The 20,828-nt window shown below is 33.9% G+C and overlaps 1 protein-coding gene across 1 annotated transcript in view; it reads left to right on the top strand.

Annotated features, from left to right (window-relative positions):
• PCCA (propionyl-CoA carboxylase subunit alpha) overlaps positions 1 to 20,828 on the top strand; it is a 358,009-nt gene that overhangs the window by 161,324 nt on the left and 175,857 nt on the right. Inside the window, exon 13 of the mRNA XM_019754213.3 lies at positions 19,688 to 19,831. Coding sequence (XP_019609772.1) covers positions 19,688 to 19,831 — 144 coding nt within the window. The remainder of the gene's footprint in view (positions 1 to 19,687; positions 19,832 to 20,828) is intronic.

Here is a 20,828-nt window from a genome sequence, read left to right as displayed (position 1 = left end):
TTAAATAGCTGTCATTCATTCAGTTCTACCCACATATTTACCCTTTCCTTTTCTCTAAATTTATTTCTGGGCATTTCTATAAGAAATTTAGATGTTTTGTAAGCAAAATACTTTTTTTCCCTTTGCTTTCAACTACTACCACACTCACTAATGGTCACCAAATGTATGAATGTTTTCCTGTAGTGACCAATTCTGACACTAGGTGAGTGTCCTACAATTCAATTTAGTTGAGTTGAGTCTGCTGGAGGTAGCATCAGATCCCACAAGTTAAGGGCTCAGTCACACAGCACTGAAGATGCCAGTCATGAGTTCCAGCTTCTTACTTCTACTTCTGACGGACTAGCTATAAATCGGGGTTCCCACGACCCCCTCCTCAGGCTTGGTAATTTGCTAGGACAACTCACATAACTCAGTGAAATACTTATTTACATTTATTGGCTTACTATATAATAAAAGGTAGGATAAAAAATAAAGATAAACGGCCAGATGAAGAGACACATGGGGCAAGATCTGGAAGGGTCCCAAGCACAGGAGCTTCTGTCCCCATTGATTTGGAGTATGCCACCCTTTCGGCACGTGGGTGAGTTTGCCAACTCAGAAGCTCTCTGAACTTGAGGGATTTTTATGGAGGCTTCATCATGTAGGCATAATCAATTAACTCATTTTCCAACCCTCTTCCTTTTTCCAGAGTCTGGGGGTGGGGGCTGAAAGTTCTAAGCTTTCAATCTTAGCTCGGTCTTTTTGAAGACCAGCCTCCATTCAGGAGCCCACCAAGAGTCACCTCATTAGGACAAAAGGTGCTCTTATCACTCAAGAAATTACAAGGGATTTAGGAGTGTTGTGTCAAGAACCAGGGTGAAAGACCAAATATTAGCAGGAACCAGAGGCAGAGACCAATGTATTTCTTATTTCACAGATTTGCTTGTGGTAAACTCTTTGTTGACAGCCAGTGACTTTATTTTGTCTTTACTAATGAAAGGTGTTTTTAGTCTGAAAATTCTTAGTTTGGCCAGTATTTTTTTCACCTTGTTAAAGGTATTATTCCTCTGTCTTTTGTTATTTCTGGTGAGACTTTAGCTCTCATTCTACTTTCTGCTTATTTGAAGATAATTACTTTTAAGTTTTAGTAGCATTTATGAATTTCTTTTTTTTCCCTCAGATTTTCTTCAGTTTTTCTCTGATAAATGTACATAAATATACTTGGAATTCGTTGAATTTCTTCAGTCTGCGGATTAATATCTTCTGACACTTTTTGAAAATTGTCCACTATTATCACTTCTGACATAATCTCTTTCTCATTCTTCTGGAGATATATATATATATATATTTATATTTATATATATATATATATATATATATATATATACACACACACACACACACATATATATAAAACACTTTTATGTTAGAACTTCTTAGTATACCTTTTGTGTTTTTTACCCTGTCTTTGATATTTTTTCATCCTTTTTGGACATTTTCTTCTGAGCTATCTTTCTTACTATTCTTGAGCTGTATTTAAAATTACTTATTCATTTCTTTTCTAATTTCATTTGTTTATATTTCTAGAATTTCTGTTTGGTTCTCTAAAAAAATATGACTTAAAACTTCTCATCTCCTAATTAAAGTTTTAAATTTGGCATTTATTTCTTTGAACATAATTAGCTTGTTTGTTTTGTAGTATGTGTCTGATCATTTCAGTATCTGAAGTCTTAGGAGTTTTGTGGCCTCTGTTGTCTATGCTGCTTCTTGGTTGTGATGTCTAGTTCCTTGTGTGCCTTCTTAACTCTATACTGATTACGTTAAAAATTGTTCTCATTAATAAATTGAAACCTAGAATGATAGATTCTTTCATATAGAGATTTTTCCATTTTTCTGCCACAGGCCTGTGCACAGTTGTGGATTGTGACTACAGTGATGCAAGTTCAGAGTGTGAGGTTCCTTGTATTCCTGAGGGCATACAAAGTCCAGCTGCAGTTCAAGAGGATGGTGGTTTTATGCCAGTTTACTCTTACCTTGACGTTGCATTCTTTCATGGTCTCACCTTAAAGTGGGGGTGGTCAGCAATGTCCTCTCTTTTGATAACCCCTGGTCTTTGTGGTGGTATTTTTAATTTCTTGATGCCGCCAGAAGGATAGCTTAGAATCATAGTTGTTTTTTCCTGGAATGTCAAATGCCTTTAGGCCAAAATGGTGTTGACCATTGGATTTGGGTCTCTTTGTTTTCATTTTTGGGTTTTAGCTAATAATTCCTTTTTATATTCTTAATTCTGATTTTTTTTATGCTCCCCACAACCCCGCACGCCTTCCAGTCCAAGTAATTGTGAGCACAGGTTCCAAGAAGATGTATTTAGAGGTACATGATGCCTGTAGATTAGATAAATATGTGCCCTGAGTCTCAACACCCCCCAAAACAAAGATCAGCAATTGGATGTTGGGATACTGTTTCAGAAAACTCTTGAACTCACACCCATTCTTGACAGTGGGAAACCCACAGAATGATGGCCTGTGCCTCACTGCTGCCTTACTTTTCCCTTCCAAATCACATGCATCTGAGTTTGATTGACACATCCAGGTCCTCATCCAGTTGCACTGAGAACTGCAGCTGGAAGGGAGTCAGGGAATAGGGTGTTTAACCTTCTGTAATCTGTAGTATAGCAGAGTAAGCTGCAAGGAGTTTGGAGTGAAGGTCGAGTACCAGTCCACCATTTTCATATGAATATAATCACCAATATAATCACTTAACCTATAAGTTATGTGTGAAAAAATGAAAAACATTACCCTATTGTAATAATAAAGTATAACTACCAAATGATTTTTATATACTATGGTAGAAATTATGTATTTAGATGCATTTTGAGACTAATGTCATAAATATTTATAGTTTGTATAGGTATTAACTAAGTAGTTGTTGCTCAAAACTTATGATACTTCCTTTTGAAATCAGTTTTTTAGCTTGTACTCTGTTGTTGTGAATATCATTAGAAATGACAGAATTTTTGCCTTTTGGATATTAATTTGATTTTAATTAAAAATGCCTCTCTAAATTATCTAAGTAGGTAATTAGCTGAGAAGTCACGTTTTTGATCAAAATGGAGATTTATTATATCATGACTTTATTTATGTCAGACTTTATGAAGCTATGAGAGTAAGCTTGTAATATGATTCTGAAGGCAATTTGAAATGCCTGTAAAACATTTGTAGTTTATTCCAGGTACAAGAGATACTAAATTATTTAATTTCGATACTTTATCATAAATTATGGAATTAATAACCAGTGTCCTTTGTAAGGACACTTTGTTACTGTGTTTTTGTGGGGTTTTTTTTTTTTTCCCTTTCATTTCTGGCTAATTTATCTCAGCCCTTAAGTTTTTTGTAAGTTTGTCTCATGGTTGTTTCTGATACAGGACCTCCAAAATTTAATATTTATATCAAATAATTCTATGCAGTCAATAACAGTTAGATATTTATCTTTATCTTGGGTGGCTTGCCAGGAAATTATGTTGTATTAATATAGTCTCAAAAAAGATTAAAAATGAATTTCAGAAAAAAATTTCATAAAGAATTTCATGAGATGAGACCTGCCAGTACCAAACTCTGTGTTATTTAATATCAAACTTTGATACATTTGTGTCTCCCATTTAATGTTTAGTACTTCTTTTCTCTTTTGCACTTACTGCCAGTGACAGTAATTCTGTCAATTATTAGACAAATTGATTCTGATTTTTTTCTGAATGCATCTGTAAGATGGGCTATTTGGTGGTGGGAGGTTGTAACTGAATGGGGGCATGAAAATAGAATCTTGTATTTCATAGTATTTAGAAAGCCTTTCTTACATATTTCAAAGACTTCTTTTTGATATTGTTTAAACAATTCAAATGTTCTTTTAACAGATTACCTCTTTGAAATTTCTTTACTAACCTTAAATTATAATACTTAAGGAACATTCACAAATTCTTTATCTTCTAAGATATATGTTATCTCTAATTAGTGTTTCAGTTTGAGCCTGGAGGGCTATAATTTTCTTTGTTCCTTTTTTCCCCCTCGAAATTTCTTGATTGAACTGTCACTTTTTCTAAAAGCTTCAGAATGTATACTTTTATTCCCCTGGTAACAGAAATGTGAGAAGCATCTTCACTTTGCTAGATTTCCTTAAGAGTGAAATTTGAAATAACAAATAGAGTTTTTCCTTAAAGAGATATAACACTGAGAAAGTCACCAGGTTTGGTACATAAATACTTGGTTCAATTGACTGGTTTTGTTTTCAGGCTGGTCAGAATTTATGTATCAGAATAACCTATATGTTTGTTTGTTTGTTAAGTCACTGGTTTTCTTTGCTTAAAGACAAAATTCAAGTACTTTAGCATCACAAATCCCTTTTCCCTGTGCCCTTAATCTCCCTTGGGAGCCCCTTTTCCTGCCAATGCCTTACTAGTTAGGAGAGACTCCTTTCTTTACCCCAATGTGCCTTTCAGTTTGACCTCTGGGTGCCTTTACCATGTGACTTTCTTTGCTTGGACTGGTCTTTAGTCACTTCTTTAATAGAAACTCACATATAAATCCACCCTGTCACATCTCACCTGTTTCTGCATATGAAAGATGGATAGACACGTAGGAGAAATACTCTATCAAAAAATACAATTTTGTTAAAATGTTATTTTCATGAACTAAATTATATGTAATTTTGCATGAATAATTTTAGTTTCTTACTTTATTGAATGGTAATACTAACTATTGGTAATACTTGGTAAAAGAGAAATCCCAAATAGTTGAAAAAAGTATCCATTGGAAAAGTAAACTCCATATCACAAGTACGTATTTGGTTTCGTATCTGAGCTAGAAAACTTTGTTTCCTGGCAGGATTAACAAATAAATGTAGATATGAAAGCATCACAGATATGATTTGTAGCTATTTTTCCTTTACCTGTTGCCTGTCTTTTTGACATTGGCTGTTGTTTTTTACTTCTTATGCAGAAAATTTTTGTTTTTAAATCTTGCCGTTGAATTTTTCAATCTTTTTGATCATTTCTGGTGTTGTCATATATGTAAGCTTTTCCTGGTCCATGATAAATTAAACATTTTTTCCATGATTTCTTCTAGTACTTATTTCCTCTTTCCTTGGAAAATTTTCACTTCATCTGGATTTTATTTCATTTTATTTTTTAAACGGCTTCCTAATGTCACAACCATTATAGAGTAATCATTATTTTATGCAGTAATTACAAGTCACCTTCATTATACGAGTATACCGAATTTTCAAATGTATGCAGATTTATTTACTTGACTGTTTTCTTTTTTTTTTAACCTTAACCTTACCATTTATTCATGTGCTAGTACCACACCGTTTTAGATGTCTTGTCTATACATTATAATACAGTATTTAGTAGGACTGTGCCTTTCTCATTACTTATTTTTCCATATGATGATTTTGAATTAATTTATATTTAAGAGAAGAAAAAGAAATTAAAATGATGAAATTGCTAAGCTATTAGAAAAATGTTTCTAATTTTACACAGAGATATTAATTCCTAAAGAATGTTCTTAATAAAAAAAATCATTATGAGAAACATTTATATTTTTATCATGATATTTCTTCATATCCCAAGTTGAAAGACTATATTGTTTCCTTTTTACAAAAATGAATGGAAATTGTCATATTTAATCTGGCTGTCTTCCCTAACTCTTCATTTTTGCTGTTTTTATTATTAGTTTTACATTATTGTAACATAATAATGTAATTATTTCTTTTCTGTAGGCATGAGTCTCCCAGTGTTTTCATCTTATTTTTATATTTTAACTTCTCCTCATGGTCACCACCAGCGTCTTACCATAGCTTCACGATTCATCAATCTTCATTTTGATTCACCTTATGGTTAGGTTCTTTCTTGTTCTTTCTTTTTTAAGCCGAGCTCTTATTTTTGAGAGGTCTCCTTGGGTACTGCATTCATTGAATTCTCAGATGGGTGATAAGGTTATGCTTATATTTGAAGGCCTTTCACTTGGATATAAAACATGGGGTTTGAAACAGCTGAATGAACACGTTACTGGCTTTTTGACCCAATATCAATTCTTCAGTAACTATCAAAACCCACAAAAAAGAAATAGAAAGAAAGGAAAGAGAAATACAGGAGAAATGAGAAATCACTTGGAAGAAGGAAGACTTTGAATTGATGTGTGTGGGGAACTACAGCTTTGGGCAGGGAACAGGCAGGGCTGCTACGGGAAGAAGAGGCAGGAGAAAGCTTTTGCTTGTCTGCCTTTATTTAGGGACAATTATTCCCTCCCTTTCACAGGAGAGCCTGGTATTGATGGCTCTGACCAATTTTAATGATTTTAACTGATTCTTTTAATATTTTTATATCTTTTTAATAGAAAAACCAATATTGATCCTTCTTGATTTTCTGTTCTTTTTCCTATCAGCTTCCCTTTGTGAAAGATGACATCTGTCATTGCCCTCCTTGCTACACCCAATGCACAAAATGCACACTCTTACTATCACCATGTCATGATTTGGGCTAGTTCAGTGTTTGGGATTTTATTAAGACCAGAGTGTGAAGGCTCTTCACAGCAGCCATGTGGTTACCTAAGATTACTGTCACTTTTGTGCACCATTTTGTTTTCTCTGCAACTAAAAAATGTGTTTGTTTTTTTTGCTCAGTTTTCCATATGCTTATCAAGGGTTTAACCACAAATTTGTCCCATGTTTCATTAAATTCAAACATGTTGAGTTTTCTGTCACTTTTGCCTTGTTGTAGAAATTTCTGGTTTCCTTTGACTTGCTATAGTCTGTCCTCTACATTTGAATCTTGTCTTCTAGCTGAGATTTACCCGTCTTGTTCTGAGGAATTCTTACACTTCTCTTTTTTAGATTTCTTTTCTCCTGTACTTTTGACTTAAACACTGTTGGTTTATTCCCTTTTTTCCTAAAGCATATCTTTAAGTAGCTTCCTGAGAATCAGTGAATAGTAGCAAAATTATATGAGAATTTGCATGAGTGAAAACGACTCTATTAACTTATTGTTTAAAAAAACAGTAGTTTTTATTGTGGTATAATTTGCATTTCGTAACATTCACCCATTCTGAGTATACAAATGTAGTAGACTGAATGTATCCCTTTGGAATCAATATGTTGAGATACAGACCTCAATGTGATGGTATTTAGAGTTGGGGCCTTTTGGAGGTGATTAGGTTGTGAAGGTGGAGATCTCATGAATGGGGTCCGTGCCCTTATAAAAGAGGCCCTGGAGAGCATTCTTCCCCTGCCGCATTGTGAGGACAGCAAGAAGCCTGCCATCTGAACGAAGAAGTGGCTCCTACCAGATGCTGAATTGGCTGTCACCTTGATCTTGGACTTCCCAGTCCCTATAACTGTAAGAAATAAATTTCTGCTGTTTCTAAGCCATCCAATCTCTTACTGTGTTACAGCAGCCTGAATGGACTAAGGCAACCAGTCAATGAGTTTTAGTAAATTTACAGTCATGCTCCTAACAGCAGAATCCAATTGTACAACAGTTCCGTCATTCCAGAAAGATCCCTGTACACATTTGCAGTCACTCTTTTTCCATCCCCAGCCCAGGCAACCATCAATTTACTTTCTGTTTCTAAAGATTTGCCTTTTCTGGACATTTTCTATAAATGAAATCATACAATATGTGGTCTTTTATGACTGACTTGTTTTCCTTAGCATAAATGTTTTTGAGGTTTATTTATACTGTAGTGTATTCCAGTAATTCATTCCTTTCTATCACTGAATAGTATTTCTTTGTGTGGTTTCATATATCTTACTTATCCACTCACAAGTTGGTGAATATTTGAATTGTTTCTAATTTTGGGGTATTATGAATAATGCTGCTATGAACATAGAAGTCTTGTGTGGACAAATTGTTTCATTTCTTTGGGGTGGGTACTTAGGAATTGCTGGGCTATGTGGTAAATTATGAAACTGTCCAACTATTTTCCAAAGTGACTGCACATTTAAGAGTTCTAGTTTCTCCACATTTCCACATCCTCTTGAACAGTAGTTGTGTGTTTTTGTTTTTAATGATAGCCGTTCTAGTGGATACTATTTCATTGTGGTTTTAATTTGCATTTCCCTAATGCTTGATGATATCAAATCTTTCTTCATGTACTTATTGGCCCGTTTTATATCTCCTTTAGTTGAAATGTTTAATCATACCCTTTGCCCACTTTAAAATTGGTTTATTTGCCTTATTATAGAGCTGTAAGAATTCTTTATATAGTCTTGATACAGATGTATGATTTGCAAATACTTTCTCCCTGTGGCTTGTGCTTTTATTTTCTTAATGGTGTCATTTGAAGCACAAAATTTTTAAATTTTGATGAAGCCCAATTACCAAGCTTTTTTTTTTTTTTTAATAGATTGTGCTCTTGGTGTCATACCTAAGAAATCTTTGCCTAAAAGATTTTCTCCTGTTTTTTTTTTTTTTCCCTCCTAGAAGTTGAGTATAGAATTCTGGATTGCAAATAATTTTCCTTTAGCATTTGAAGGCCTTGTTTTGCTTTATTTTAATTTCTACTGCGGATATTGAAATGTATCCTGATTCTTGATCACTTGGTAAAAAAATTTTTTTTAACTCTAGAAGCTTGTGAGATCTTTTCTTTGTCCCTAGTTGTGGTCAAAACTGCTAGTTGGTCAAATCTACTGATAAGGAAAAATGGCTTTTATCTTTTTATTAACATTATAGACTTTTGATACATTTTCTTTACATTCCTGGAATAAATTTTAATTTCACATAGTGATTTTTCTTTGGTATGTTGCTGGATTTTTTGTGCTAATATAATTAATTTGAATTTTTATTTTTTAAATAACTGCCTTGACCTGATTTGAGTAAAATAAAGTTATATGTATATTTGGAAACTAACTGTAGGAATAGTTTCTTTTTCTAGGGTCTAGTTAATACAGTCATCCACTGCTTAATGATCGGGATAAGTTCTGAGAAATGCATTGTGAGGTGATTTTGTTATTCTGTGGGAACATCAGAGCGCACTCACAGAAACCTAGGTGACTTAGTCCCCTACACACCCAACCTGTATGGTGTAGCCATTGCTTCTAGGCTGCATGCCTGTAAGCATGTCACTGTACAAAACAACGTGAGATTAAATCAGCACAAGAGAGAATGATGCAATCAAGAGATGCAGCCAGCATGTGATGTATGAGGCTGCTGCTGGCGGGACACAGCATACTGTTTACCAGCAAACTTTAAAAAGAAAATAAGTAGAAAGAGTACACTCCAAATAAATAACATAAAAAAGTATAGCATAGTAAATATATAAACCAGCAACGTAGTTATTTATTATCATTATCAAGTAGTACGTGCTGTCCATAATGGTATGTGCTGTACGTTTGTTTACAACAGCATCGCCACAAGCACGTGAGTAATGCGTTGCACTATAGCCTCACTATATGATAGTGAATTTTCAGCTCCGTTGTAATCTTATGAGACCACTGTCATGTATGTGCTCTGTCTTTGACAGAAACATCATTATGCGGCATGTGACTGTAATAGGCATCATCTGTTTTTTAAAAATTAGAACTCAGATGTGAATCCACTTGATAATGGTATCTTTCTCAGTGGTAGGTCTTTAGACATCTTTCTGATCCCTTCTACGGTAGATTTCCAGTATTTTATGAGGTAATAACCATCTTTTAAAAATCAAGGTTATTAAAGGTTATTGTTTATTCTTCTATGTCTTTTTTCTTTATTTACTGGATCTTTTTGATTCAGAAAGAGATATAAGAAGATCATCATAACTTAAAAAAATAAATTTTTTAGAGCAGTTTTAAGTTTACAATTAAGTACAAAGAGTTCCCCTATACCCGCTTAACTTCCCCTTCCATTTCCCATTATTAACATCTTATATTAGAATGGTATATTTGTTACAATTGAGCCAATATTGATACATTGTTATTAACTAAGGTCCATAGTTTACATTAGGGTTCACTCTTTGTATTGTACATTCTATGGGTTTTGATAAATGTGTGATGACATGTATCCACCATTACAGTATCATGAAGAATAGTTTCACCGTCCTAAAAATGCTTGCATCCAAGACATCTTTGCATTTCTTTCCTTGGCTCTTTTCACTCTTGTGTCTTTCTTTCCTTTCTTTCTTTTCCCCTTTGCTTTCTTCTTTCCTCTGCTCCCTCCTTGTGTCTCTCTGCCTCTCTCTTTTTTTTCCTCATGGTAATTTTCAAACATATGAAGCTGCTGAAGAATAGCAAGAGTAAAGTCCCATGAATCTGTAACCTCGCTTCATGTTTACTTTACCATATTATTTCATGTGTGCCTTCTTTTCCCTGTTATCTATCCCCTTTTAACTAGAGTATTTTAACACAAGTCTCAGACATTACATGATTCCATTGATTACTTAAGTATACATCTCTAAGTTTTCATTGATTTCTAATAATGTTTACTTTACATATTTATAGTAATTTGATACGTGTAGATTTATGACTATTTTACATGAATTGTGTGCCTTTCATCATTATATAATATCTTTATCTTATTTAAAAGTTTTAATCTTAAATTCCGGCTTGATTCTGTTATGTTGCATGTAACTGTGTACTCTGACTCTCTAACGCTAAAGATCCTCTGAGGCAAATTCATACTTCTATGCTAATTTTTTACTTTCTTTGTAGTTTTCCTCTGTTTTCAAAGCCCCTTTTTAGCTTCTATATACACAGGCCCCAGACATATCTCTCATTTACTATAGCTTCCCTATCTTTCCCCTTTTTTGAGATTTCTGCCCTAGTTCATTTGTTTAAAAAGTACATGAAATTTCCTTAACTGGACTGTATGGATGATATATCCTGACATGTCATATCCTCAAATATACTCGTATTTCTTTAGTCCTGAAAGGGGAATGGTACTTAATAGATTATAGGATTCTTCGGTTTTTGTTTTTGTTTTTTAATAGATTGTGCTTTCTACTGTGTTCTAGGTTTTCAGTGTTAAGTCTGACATCAGTCTGATTTCTCTTCCATTGTAGATAATGTAATCTGGCTGTCTGAAAGGTGGCCCGATTTTATTTAATCACTGGAATTCAAGGTTTTTTTTTCTCAACCAGGATACACCTAGGTGTGTGTTTATATCCATCAATTCTGCCTTTTACTTCATGTGACTTTTCAGTGTACAGATTCAAGTGTTTCTTCATGTCAGGGAATACTTCTTTTGTTAACTGTTTTCTTTCCTCATCTATTAGTTTTCTCCTTCTGGAACTCCTGTTATTTGCAGGTTAGGTGTACCAGATAAGCCCTCAATCGCTTGTATCTTTTCTGTCATGATTACTCCTATTTTGCATTTGTATTCTGTTTTCTTGATATTATTTCTTTATACTGCTCTTCCAGGCTACTAATCTGAGTTTCAATTAATTCCATCTCAGTGATCATCTCCTTTGAGTACTTGGCTGAATTGCATAATTGAGAAATCATGTCATTTTCCCCCAGAAAGTCTACTTGTGTGTGCATGTGTTGCTACTATTTAATCCATCTCATATTTGGTTTTCCTTTTTTCCTGCTACCTTCTGTTTTTCCCAGCATTATTGTCTTTTCCAAAGAATCCTACCTTCTTATGATGTGTCCAATGTAGGACAACTTTGGTTTTGTCATTTTGGCCTCCAGCAATGTTTCAGGCTAAATTTGCTCTTGGACCTACTTATTCTTCTTTCTGGCAGTTCAGGGTATCCGGAGAGTTATCTTCTAACACCACATTTCAAATGAATTGATTTCCTTCCTATTATCCTTCTTCACTGTACAAACTTTCGTATCCATACGTTGTAATTGGGATACGAGGGTGTGGATGAGCCTAACCTTGGTCTGTAATGAAACATCTTTGTTCTTGGTGATCCTTCCTAATTCTTCCATTACTGACCTTCTGAGTGTCAACCTTCTCTGGATTTCGTTCAGCCTTCTCCATTTGTATTGATGACTGAACCAAGGTAGGCAAAATCTTTAACAATTTCAACGTCTTCATTTAAAGTTGTGTATTCTGTAGTCATCATGTTTGTCTTCTTGGTGTTCAAATGCAGTTCTGCTTTGGCGCTTTTCTTGTTTTACTTTGATCGTTTGAAGTTATTTCAAATCATTACTACTTTCTGTCAGTAACATTGTCTCATCTACATATCTTAAGTTTTTGATATTTCTTCCACCAGTTTTTACTTCTCCTTCTCTGAGTGTAGCCCAGTTATTACTTATTTTCCGGATGATAAACTGAACCATAAATTAATTAATAACGAGGCGATTTTCACTGATACTCTTGAATATAGTCATTATTTTCAAGGTGAGTGTCCAGGAATGGTGTATTGGGGCCTGAATATACTTTTTCAAATTTGTGTTTGTGTTTGTGATTGTTAATTTCCAAATTCGGTCATTTTTAAATTTTAGTTTTTTGGAAGAGTGGCCTTTATATAGTCTACAAATTGTATAAGAGTTAGAAAACTCCCAAATAGAATGAAATAAGGTCTTATGGTAATTAAATGCCCAGATGTAGTCAGCTGGCTATTCCATATCTGTGAGAACAGAGAACTAATTGTCCCACTTTTGTTAAACCTTAGTCAGTTGCTTCTGTTGATTGCTACAGTGAAGGAGAAATCTACTTTTGCCCTGGAAGAAAAAGTGCAATAGAATTGTTAAAATTTTTGGAGGCCAAACACCTCCACATCCCATCAGAGATAATTCTATATAATACAGGACCTTCACAGTTCAGAAGGATTTTATAAACACTTTCTTAGCAACTTGATGGCGAAAAGGGTAAGTCCTTTGCTATTCATTTATTTAAAAATTGAGAATTATTGTAACTCAAATTTAGGTTTGTAAGAATTGACTACAACTGAACCAATATCATATTCTAATTTCAGAGCAGTTTTAGATTTAAAAAATATTCAAGACTTTCCACACTAAAAAAGTTTGATCGTTTGTGGAGTTGGAGTGTCAGACTGAGAGAATAATTGGTGAAAATAGAAATTATAGGGAAATGAATTTATAACTAATTTGTAAAATTCCATTCTTGCCAAAAGGGATGTTTTAGATCTGGGCAGAAGTTGACCTTTTTGATTATATTTAAAGTCATAGAGGCCAGGGTTCTCAGACTGGCTAGAATAAGCCAGAACTGGGATGTTTTGGAATATTTGATGTCAATCTCCTAGGAGACTGAGAATACAAAGTAGGGTATGTTATACTTTCCCTTAATATGTATTCAATCTTATTAGAAAGATGAAGGAAAGAAGTGTTTATTATAGAGATATGAATAGGTACACTTGTCAGGCACTTTCAGTTAGGTTTTTGTTTTAAAGCATATTATAAACTGTTTTGGTGTGTTTGAGTTCTGGGCTCTTACCTAGTTTCTAATTTTTCAGATTTGTTCCTATATTAGTTTCCTAGGGCTGCAGTAACAATGTACCACAGACTGGTTGGATTTTGCAGCAGATACTTATTTCCTCACAGTTCTGGAGGCTAAAAGTCTAAAATTCAGATGTTGGCAGGGTTGGTGTCTACTGGAGGCCTCTGTCTTTGGGTTGCAGATGGAGTCTTCTTTCTGTGTTTCATATGGTGTTTCTTCTGTTGTCTTTGTCCTGATCTCTTCTAAGGACATCAGTCATGTTGGATTAGGGCCCACCCTAATTAACCTCATTTTACTTTAATTGCTTCTTTAAAGACCCTATCTCCAAATACTGTCATATTCTAAGGTACTAGAGCTTAGGACTTCAACACATGAATTTCGGGAGGGGGGTGTAGGGGGAACACAATTCAGCCTATAACAGCTCCCTTATCCTTTGTTATCTGATTATTTGTTTTGGGATGAACAGGAAAACTCTGTAATAGAATTGGTTCAGTTTTCACTGCCACTCTTGAATATAGCCTTTATTTTCAAGGTGAGTTTATAGGAATGGTGAGTTGGGGCCTATTTCCCAACATGCTTTTTATTTTTGAGTCCTGAGGATCAAAATCTAATAACTTTAGATCTTTATTTTGTAATCCTGTATTCTCAGGAGGTGAAACTTCAGAATTAATAGGTATGTGTTAGATTCTGTTCTGGACAAATAATGTCTGTAAACTGAAAGAGCAGAACTGAAAATAAAGGCATCAGTTTCCTATTAGGTGGAAATAACAACAAACTAAAAAGGTAGAGACCTATTATGCCACTTACCATATGAAACTCAATTTATATAACAGGACAATTTCCTCATATTTCAGCAGGTAATCACACATATACTGCTTTGCTGAGTTGAAGCAAATAAGTTCTGCCTACAAAAGACAGCTTTCACAAACCAAGTCTTTGTAATATCTGTCAGTTTAGAATTTGATGTATTTAATAAAGATGTTACTTAAAATTGTATTAACTTAAAATCACATTATTAAAATATTAGAACTTCCTAATATTCACTCACCTTCTACCTCTTGTGTTTCATATGCATCTCTGTAAAATGACAGTGGAGTATTGAGCATTTGTGCACATGGAGGGAAATTTAAATTTCGGTGCCATACAGATGTTAGTTATGGTATGTACGCTGGGTCTCCCAATTTTGGGAACAGTTTCTGCTTTGACTAAGCAATTGGGCCACTGCTCTCCCCATTACTACCAACAATTACTACCAAACATCCATCCATTCAAGGGACTTTGAATACTTTTCATCACCCTCCTCTCTACTGGCCAACTTAACACATATTTCATCCATATGACTTCACACTTTTTTGTGACTTTTTTTCTTTTAAACTTCTGTCAATGTTAATTTTCATTTGCAGTTAAGTGGGTAATTAAAATTTGCCTGACTCTTGCTTCTTTTGAGGAATACTTGCCTGTTATCAAGTTACCTATTCTTAAAATTTTAGGACTTGCTAGGTAAATAACACAATAAAACATTTAAAAGTTTAAGTCAGAGAAAATATATTTAACAAATTGTTTGCTGTTGATCATTTTTATTTATACACAATGGGAGGATTCTGCTTGAAGAGAAAATAAAGTTAAGTCAGTTGTCTTTATTTTAATAATATTTTATAATACAAAGGCAAACCTCTAATTCCTGCTTTAATTTTTATTAACTTATTTTGAAATTATTTCAGATGTACAGAATTGTCCATCTGAAAATTGCACAATTGCAAAATATTACAAAGAAGTTTTGACCATCCTTCACTAACATTTGCATTTGCTTTATCCTTACATCTAGATCTGTATCTATATATTTATATCTGTCTTCTTTACCTGAAACATTTAAGAGTAAATTGCAAGCCTTGTGCCCTTTTACTCCTTTCCTAAAAACAAGAAAATTCTTTTTATTACCATAGTACCATTATCAAAATTAGGATATTAACCTTGACATACTATCATCTAATCTGTGCATACTATTCAAATTTCATCAGGTGTCCCACTAATGTCTATTATAGTAAAAGAAAAATTCTCATTCAGGATCCTGCATTACATTTACTTGTCATGTTTCTTTACTACTCTGTCTCCATTTGGAATATTTCCTTAGTCTTTTTTTTTTTTTGGTCAACTATAATCTTTATATGATTTTAATGACCACAGGGCATTTATTTTACAGAATGCCTTTCATTTTGTGTTTGTTTGCTTTCTCATGATTATATTCAGGTTTGCCATTTTTGGCAGGAATACTACAGAAATGATACTGTCCTGTTCTGAGCAGCACATAGGAGACACACGATGTCTATTACCAGTTCTATCACTGGTGACGTTGGCTTGGTCAAAGTGGTGTCGCTCACATTTCTCCACCAAAGAGTCACTGTTTTTCCCTTTGTCATTAATAAGTATCTTATAGGGAGCCTTTTTGAAACTCTGGAAATATCTTTTACTCCTTAGTTTTAGATACTTCCTACTTTGCATTTAATGAGGAATAAGGCTAAAGATTACAGTGGCAGAATTTATGATTATAATTTTTAGACTTATGAAGGTAGGTAAATGACAACACAGTCCCAGAAAGATTGTTCATTACTATTGAAATTTGATACATTAAGAACTAAGAGGTGACGTGAAACCTAATTTACCTCACCATTGCATTTGAAAATCTTAGTTATTTATTTTTTGGGAAATATATTTGAACCAACAGATTAGTAAGAGAGAGTGGCAGAGGTATAGACACAAACACTGACAGTAGTGACAACTTGATTGTGATCAAGAAGATAAAACTAAATTAATATAGCAAATGTATAAAAAGCTAGCTGACTGTGACCACCTAACGTAGGCGTATAGAACTATACCTACTCCTTCTAGTCCTGGAATGTGATTATGTCCTGTAATACAGTATTTGATGATTATAGTTATATGTACCTTTTTGAACAAAAGAATTCATGGTGAGATGGGGCATTGCCAGAGCGGATTGCTTTATCAGCTATTAATAGATCCTGCAGAGTAGCATTACCTTGATGAATATATCCCAATCAATAATTTGCCTTTGAGGATTCAGAAATTCTAACTTAGCAATTCTTACTCTTTCTCCTCCTTCTTCTCCTTTTCCCTCTTCTTCCTCTTCCTTTTCCACTTCCTCCCCCTCTTCCTCTTCCTCTTCTGGTTAGAGCTTAACTTTTGCTGACTAAATCACAAGATTTTTATATGCCAGAATGTCAATATATTAATCTCCATTGCATAATCTGACTATCTCGTGGGTCCCTTTAATCATATGTTTCTTTCAACTAGCACAGATGGGTAGGAAAACGGTGTATGAACCAGGTTCTGGTGAGGATAGTTTCATACTATGGGCATTTAGTTTCATATTTGGAATGTTTAAGGCATTGTTTCTGAAAATGTGTTCCATAGAATTGGCAACACATAAAGTACTGGACAAAAGAAGGAGGCGTGTGGTTACAGAAGTGCTATACAGTATCCTCCTCTTGGAGAATCTCAAGGCATATTGACAGATTAATGAGCCCGAGGAGTCTTTCTTTAAAAGTAACCCATTTAATTTAGGTTAACTCAGTGTTTCCCAAGTAGAAGTGACACAGAACACTGACCTCTCCACCCCGCCACACATATACATAGTTATATGTACCTCAGAAAAAATGTTTATTAGCATCAGACTTTTATAGTAAGATTTTCCTTCTAGGTGGGATAAGATGAACATGTTGGCTTACTAGACACCAATGTTTGACTTTTTTTTGTATAACATGTTGTTCCAGTTAGCCACTTTCACTTTCTGTTGATCTCCCCTCCCTCTCTTCTGTTCCTTCCTCCCTTCCCTTCTTTTTCTTTTTAAAGATATTTTTAAAACTTCTATTGAATTATATTTTGGCCTGGGAGCCATATTGTCTCTTCATATATCTGTGTTCTGATGTCTTAAAGTATTGAGTTTAACTTGCACAGGAGACTATTTCTAAATTCTCGGGGGGATTGGGGATATACATTGTTTATTTAAACAATGTTACACTTAAAAGATTCCTGATAATAATAACACAGGGCCTAAGGGAAATATTTCACATATCTTGTTGAATAACTTCAGAATTCTATTAAAATATATTTAGAAAGATTTCTTTAAAAAATATTTAAAGATATATTAATAAGTTTTACTTTTAAAAAGATGTTTCTCTTACCTGAAAAAATTCAGGCATATTAGACTGTTTTATAGACTTTAACAATACTTGAACCTAAGTGGATATTTTGTAAAATTCTGTAAGTAGTGATTTTGCCTTGAGCAGTCAGTTATTTTAATTATCTACTTAAAATTATTTTATTTTGAAATACTTGTAGCTCACTAATTTAGATTGTAAAATGTTGTTACGTTTCTGTTATATACTATGTTCGATTAAAGTGGGTCCATTTTTGGATTCCATTCATGGGTCTAATATACTTTTTTCTAATGTAGTTATAGAGAGGTATCTAAGGTAGCACAGAGCCTTATAATGAATTTGGTTCTTTAAACTTCCATAATAATATATTTTATAAAAGACAACAGCACATAATTTTATAGCTAATTATATTTACTCCATGCTTTCTTATGCGTCTTTCCATGAAGAAGAACAGGAAGGTCAAATAGTCTCTGGAGTAACATAAATTCCAATGTTACCTCCACCACTTACTATAGATGTGACTGGATTTGCTGCCTCATGCATCCATTCACTATATATTTATTTGTCTAGTATGTATTATGTACTTTTCTGAGCACTAGACATAGAAAGATGAAATTAAAGCATTCACTTAGCTTTTAAAATTGTTTTCTCACCTAACAGAGATGTGTGAATAGAATTGATACAAAGCCCTTGGCACATAGTAGGTTCACCTTTTGAATACTTAGAGTGGCAAGATGCCTTTTCCCATGAAATTTGTTTCTAGCAATAATAGAGGGGGCTTTACAATTGTTCCTTTCTTATTATACTCATCATATAGAATCTTGTTTCTCGCAAAACCACAATTTGCTTTCAAAAATGTGTTTTTAAACTATCTCGTAAGATCGTTATTTAGTGTCACATTTATTTTACAAAGTGTAGATGCTTATTTTAGTGATGATTTGTCATTAAAATTATGTCAAAATGTCTTAAAATGTTGTTGAAACTGTAAACAAACTCATAACACACACAGAGCTAATTATGGATGCCATCTGTTTATTTTTACAAAGCTTTTTTTTTTTTAAAGACCATGGCATTGTCTGCTTATGATAAGCTTCAAGATTATTATAATGACTAAGTCCTGTCCTTCAATTAGTGTGGTTGAGGATGAGAAGACAATTCGTTTGTTCACTGACCTTTTCCTGTGTCAGAGTGTATGAAATATGACATGCCATGATAAAGAAACTATTGTGAAGTGCATTTAGAACATGCTTAATTTTTATGAGAAAAGAGATGGGTAACAAAGCAGCAGATGTGGCCAAAGTTTTATTTAAATTTTTCAAACTTACTCAGGTCTTTAGGTGAAAGATTATCTGCTCTTTACCAATGCTGTAAGTGGCTTGATTTTAGCTCAGTTAAGCTTAGGAACCTGTAAGCCATCGATCCCATTTACAATGATGTGTATCCCTGTGAGTATCCCTATGTGTCAGTGCATGTTTTTGTACATGTGTATCCTATGTGTTAGTGTGGAAGGCCAGGGATCCCCATGACAGCATCATCCAAAGTAGTTATCAGCAATTTGCTGAGAGAGCACAGTGATTTCACTGGCTCGGTTTTGCTATTGTGCATGCTAAGCACTCCCCATGTAAGTCTGGAGGGAAAACAACCTGCAGGATCCATCTGCTCCTTTCTGCTACACTGCATTGATGTAAGAGTACGCTAATCTGGTTGCTTGTCAGGACAGGTTAGTGAAAGCATGCAAGCGGCTGAGACTTAGGCTAGACTAGTGCTTTGGAAAATCATAAGCTGCCTCTGTAGATGCCATGCTAAGTGTAGCAGAATAGGATGATTATCAGCCACATTGAGAATTGCAGTTAAATATGTAATTCTCAGTTACAAAGCAGTTTCAAAATTTAAAGTGTTAAACATTGCTGGACCACAGCTAATTAAAAATGGGGAAAAGTAATACAGATGGTTTACAGATACTTCTTTGGTGTTAGTTTTTCTTATCATGCTTTGTACTATATGGTGTTTGTTCTTTAATTTTCTCTCTTGGATTTTTAGTCAAATATGAATAAATGTTAAATGTAATTAACTTTATTTTACCCAGAAATTGTTCTTGCTTATTTCTGTTTATTTGCCTTTTCCTACACCTATTGACTGGCAGATCTTGGCCTTGCAGGTTGAACATCCTGTCACAGAATGCATTACTGGCCTGGACCTAGTCCAAGAAATGATCCGTGTTGCCAAGGGTTACCCTCTCAGGCACAAACAAGCTGATATTCCCATCAACGGCTGGGCAGTTGAATGTCGGGTTTATGCTGAGGTAAAATGAATGATGTTGGGAGGAAGGATGGTGGTTGTATCCCAAGTCATGAGATCTCAGGTATAACTAGACAACAAAATAGAGTTAGGGTTTTAGAACTCTTTCAAGTATTTGATTATATAACTCAGAATCGAACCAGAGAAAAGGTTAGATAATTTTGACATAATCCAAAATAGTTCTAAAGGATTGAGTTTAATTAATTTTCCTGGATGGAGAAATGGTTACAGATCAGTTTAAGGGGCAACAAAGCATTAAATATTTTTGTGCTACAATGGACCATTGTTTTTGTTTTGTTTGCTTGTTTCAAACCACATTTGAAATAAACAGAAGCATTTATTTCTGTGTGTGCATGTGTGTTTAAAAGGCTACCCTGGGTATACATTAGTTTTAATTCAATATTTACTTAAATTTTTTCCAACAGTTTTTTTCCTCTAAAAAGTTCATACCTTATGTTTATGTAAAAGTAATAATTTAAATTTAAATTGCAAAGCTTTTGATAAAACTTTTCATTCATAATTTTAAACTCGTCAATACTTTTACATTATGTTATAACTATATAAACCAGATAATAAGCCAGTCAACTCTAAAACTGCTTTCTTCAAATGATTAAAATTAGAATGCAATGAAACATTAATACTATCTCTTACTTTCAGAGCTCTGTCTGTTGGAATAAGAAATAAATGAGCAGTATCTGTGTTTAAGAATACCGGAAGTTGTTTTGAAGTATTTTTTAAGGATCTTAAAAAATATGTTTTGGCTTTTTTATTGTTCTTGCTTTTTATTTTAAGTTATATTCTTCCTTATTGTTATGACACTGAACTTAATGTAATATTTATTCTGATGAGCTAAGATATTTACAAATGGAGCACATATCTAGTAGCATGTGCAAAGTTTCTTTTGAGGTCTTTATTTGAAGAACAGAATTCTCAAATTTTGCCATATGTGAGCTGTTATGAGAGTAAGAAAAAACAAATATCTTTAGTGTGCTACATTTGTT

This window comes from Rhinolophus sinicus, chromosome 16 (genome assembly GCF_057876585.1).
Source record: "Rhinolophus sinicus isolate RSI-liver-muscle chromosome 16, RSI-T2T, whole genome shotgun sequence".
Lineage (NCBI taxonomy): Eukaryota > Metazoa > Chordata > Mammalia > Chiroptera > Rhinolophidae > Rhinolophus > Rhinolophus sinicus.
The sequence above is the reverse complement of the archived record's forward strand: the minus strand, read 5'-3'. Positions and strand labels throughout refer to the sequence as shown.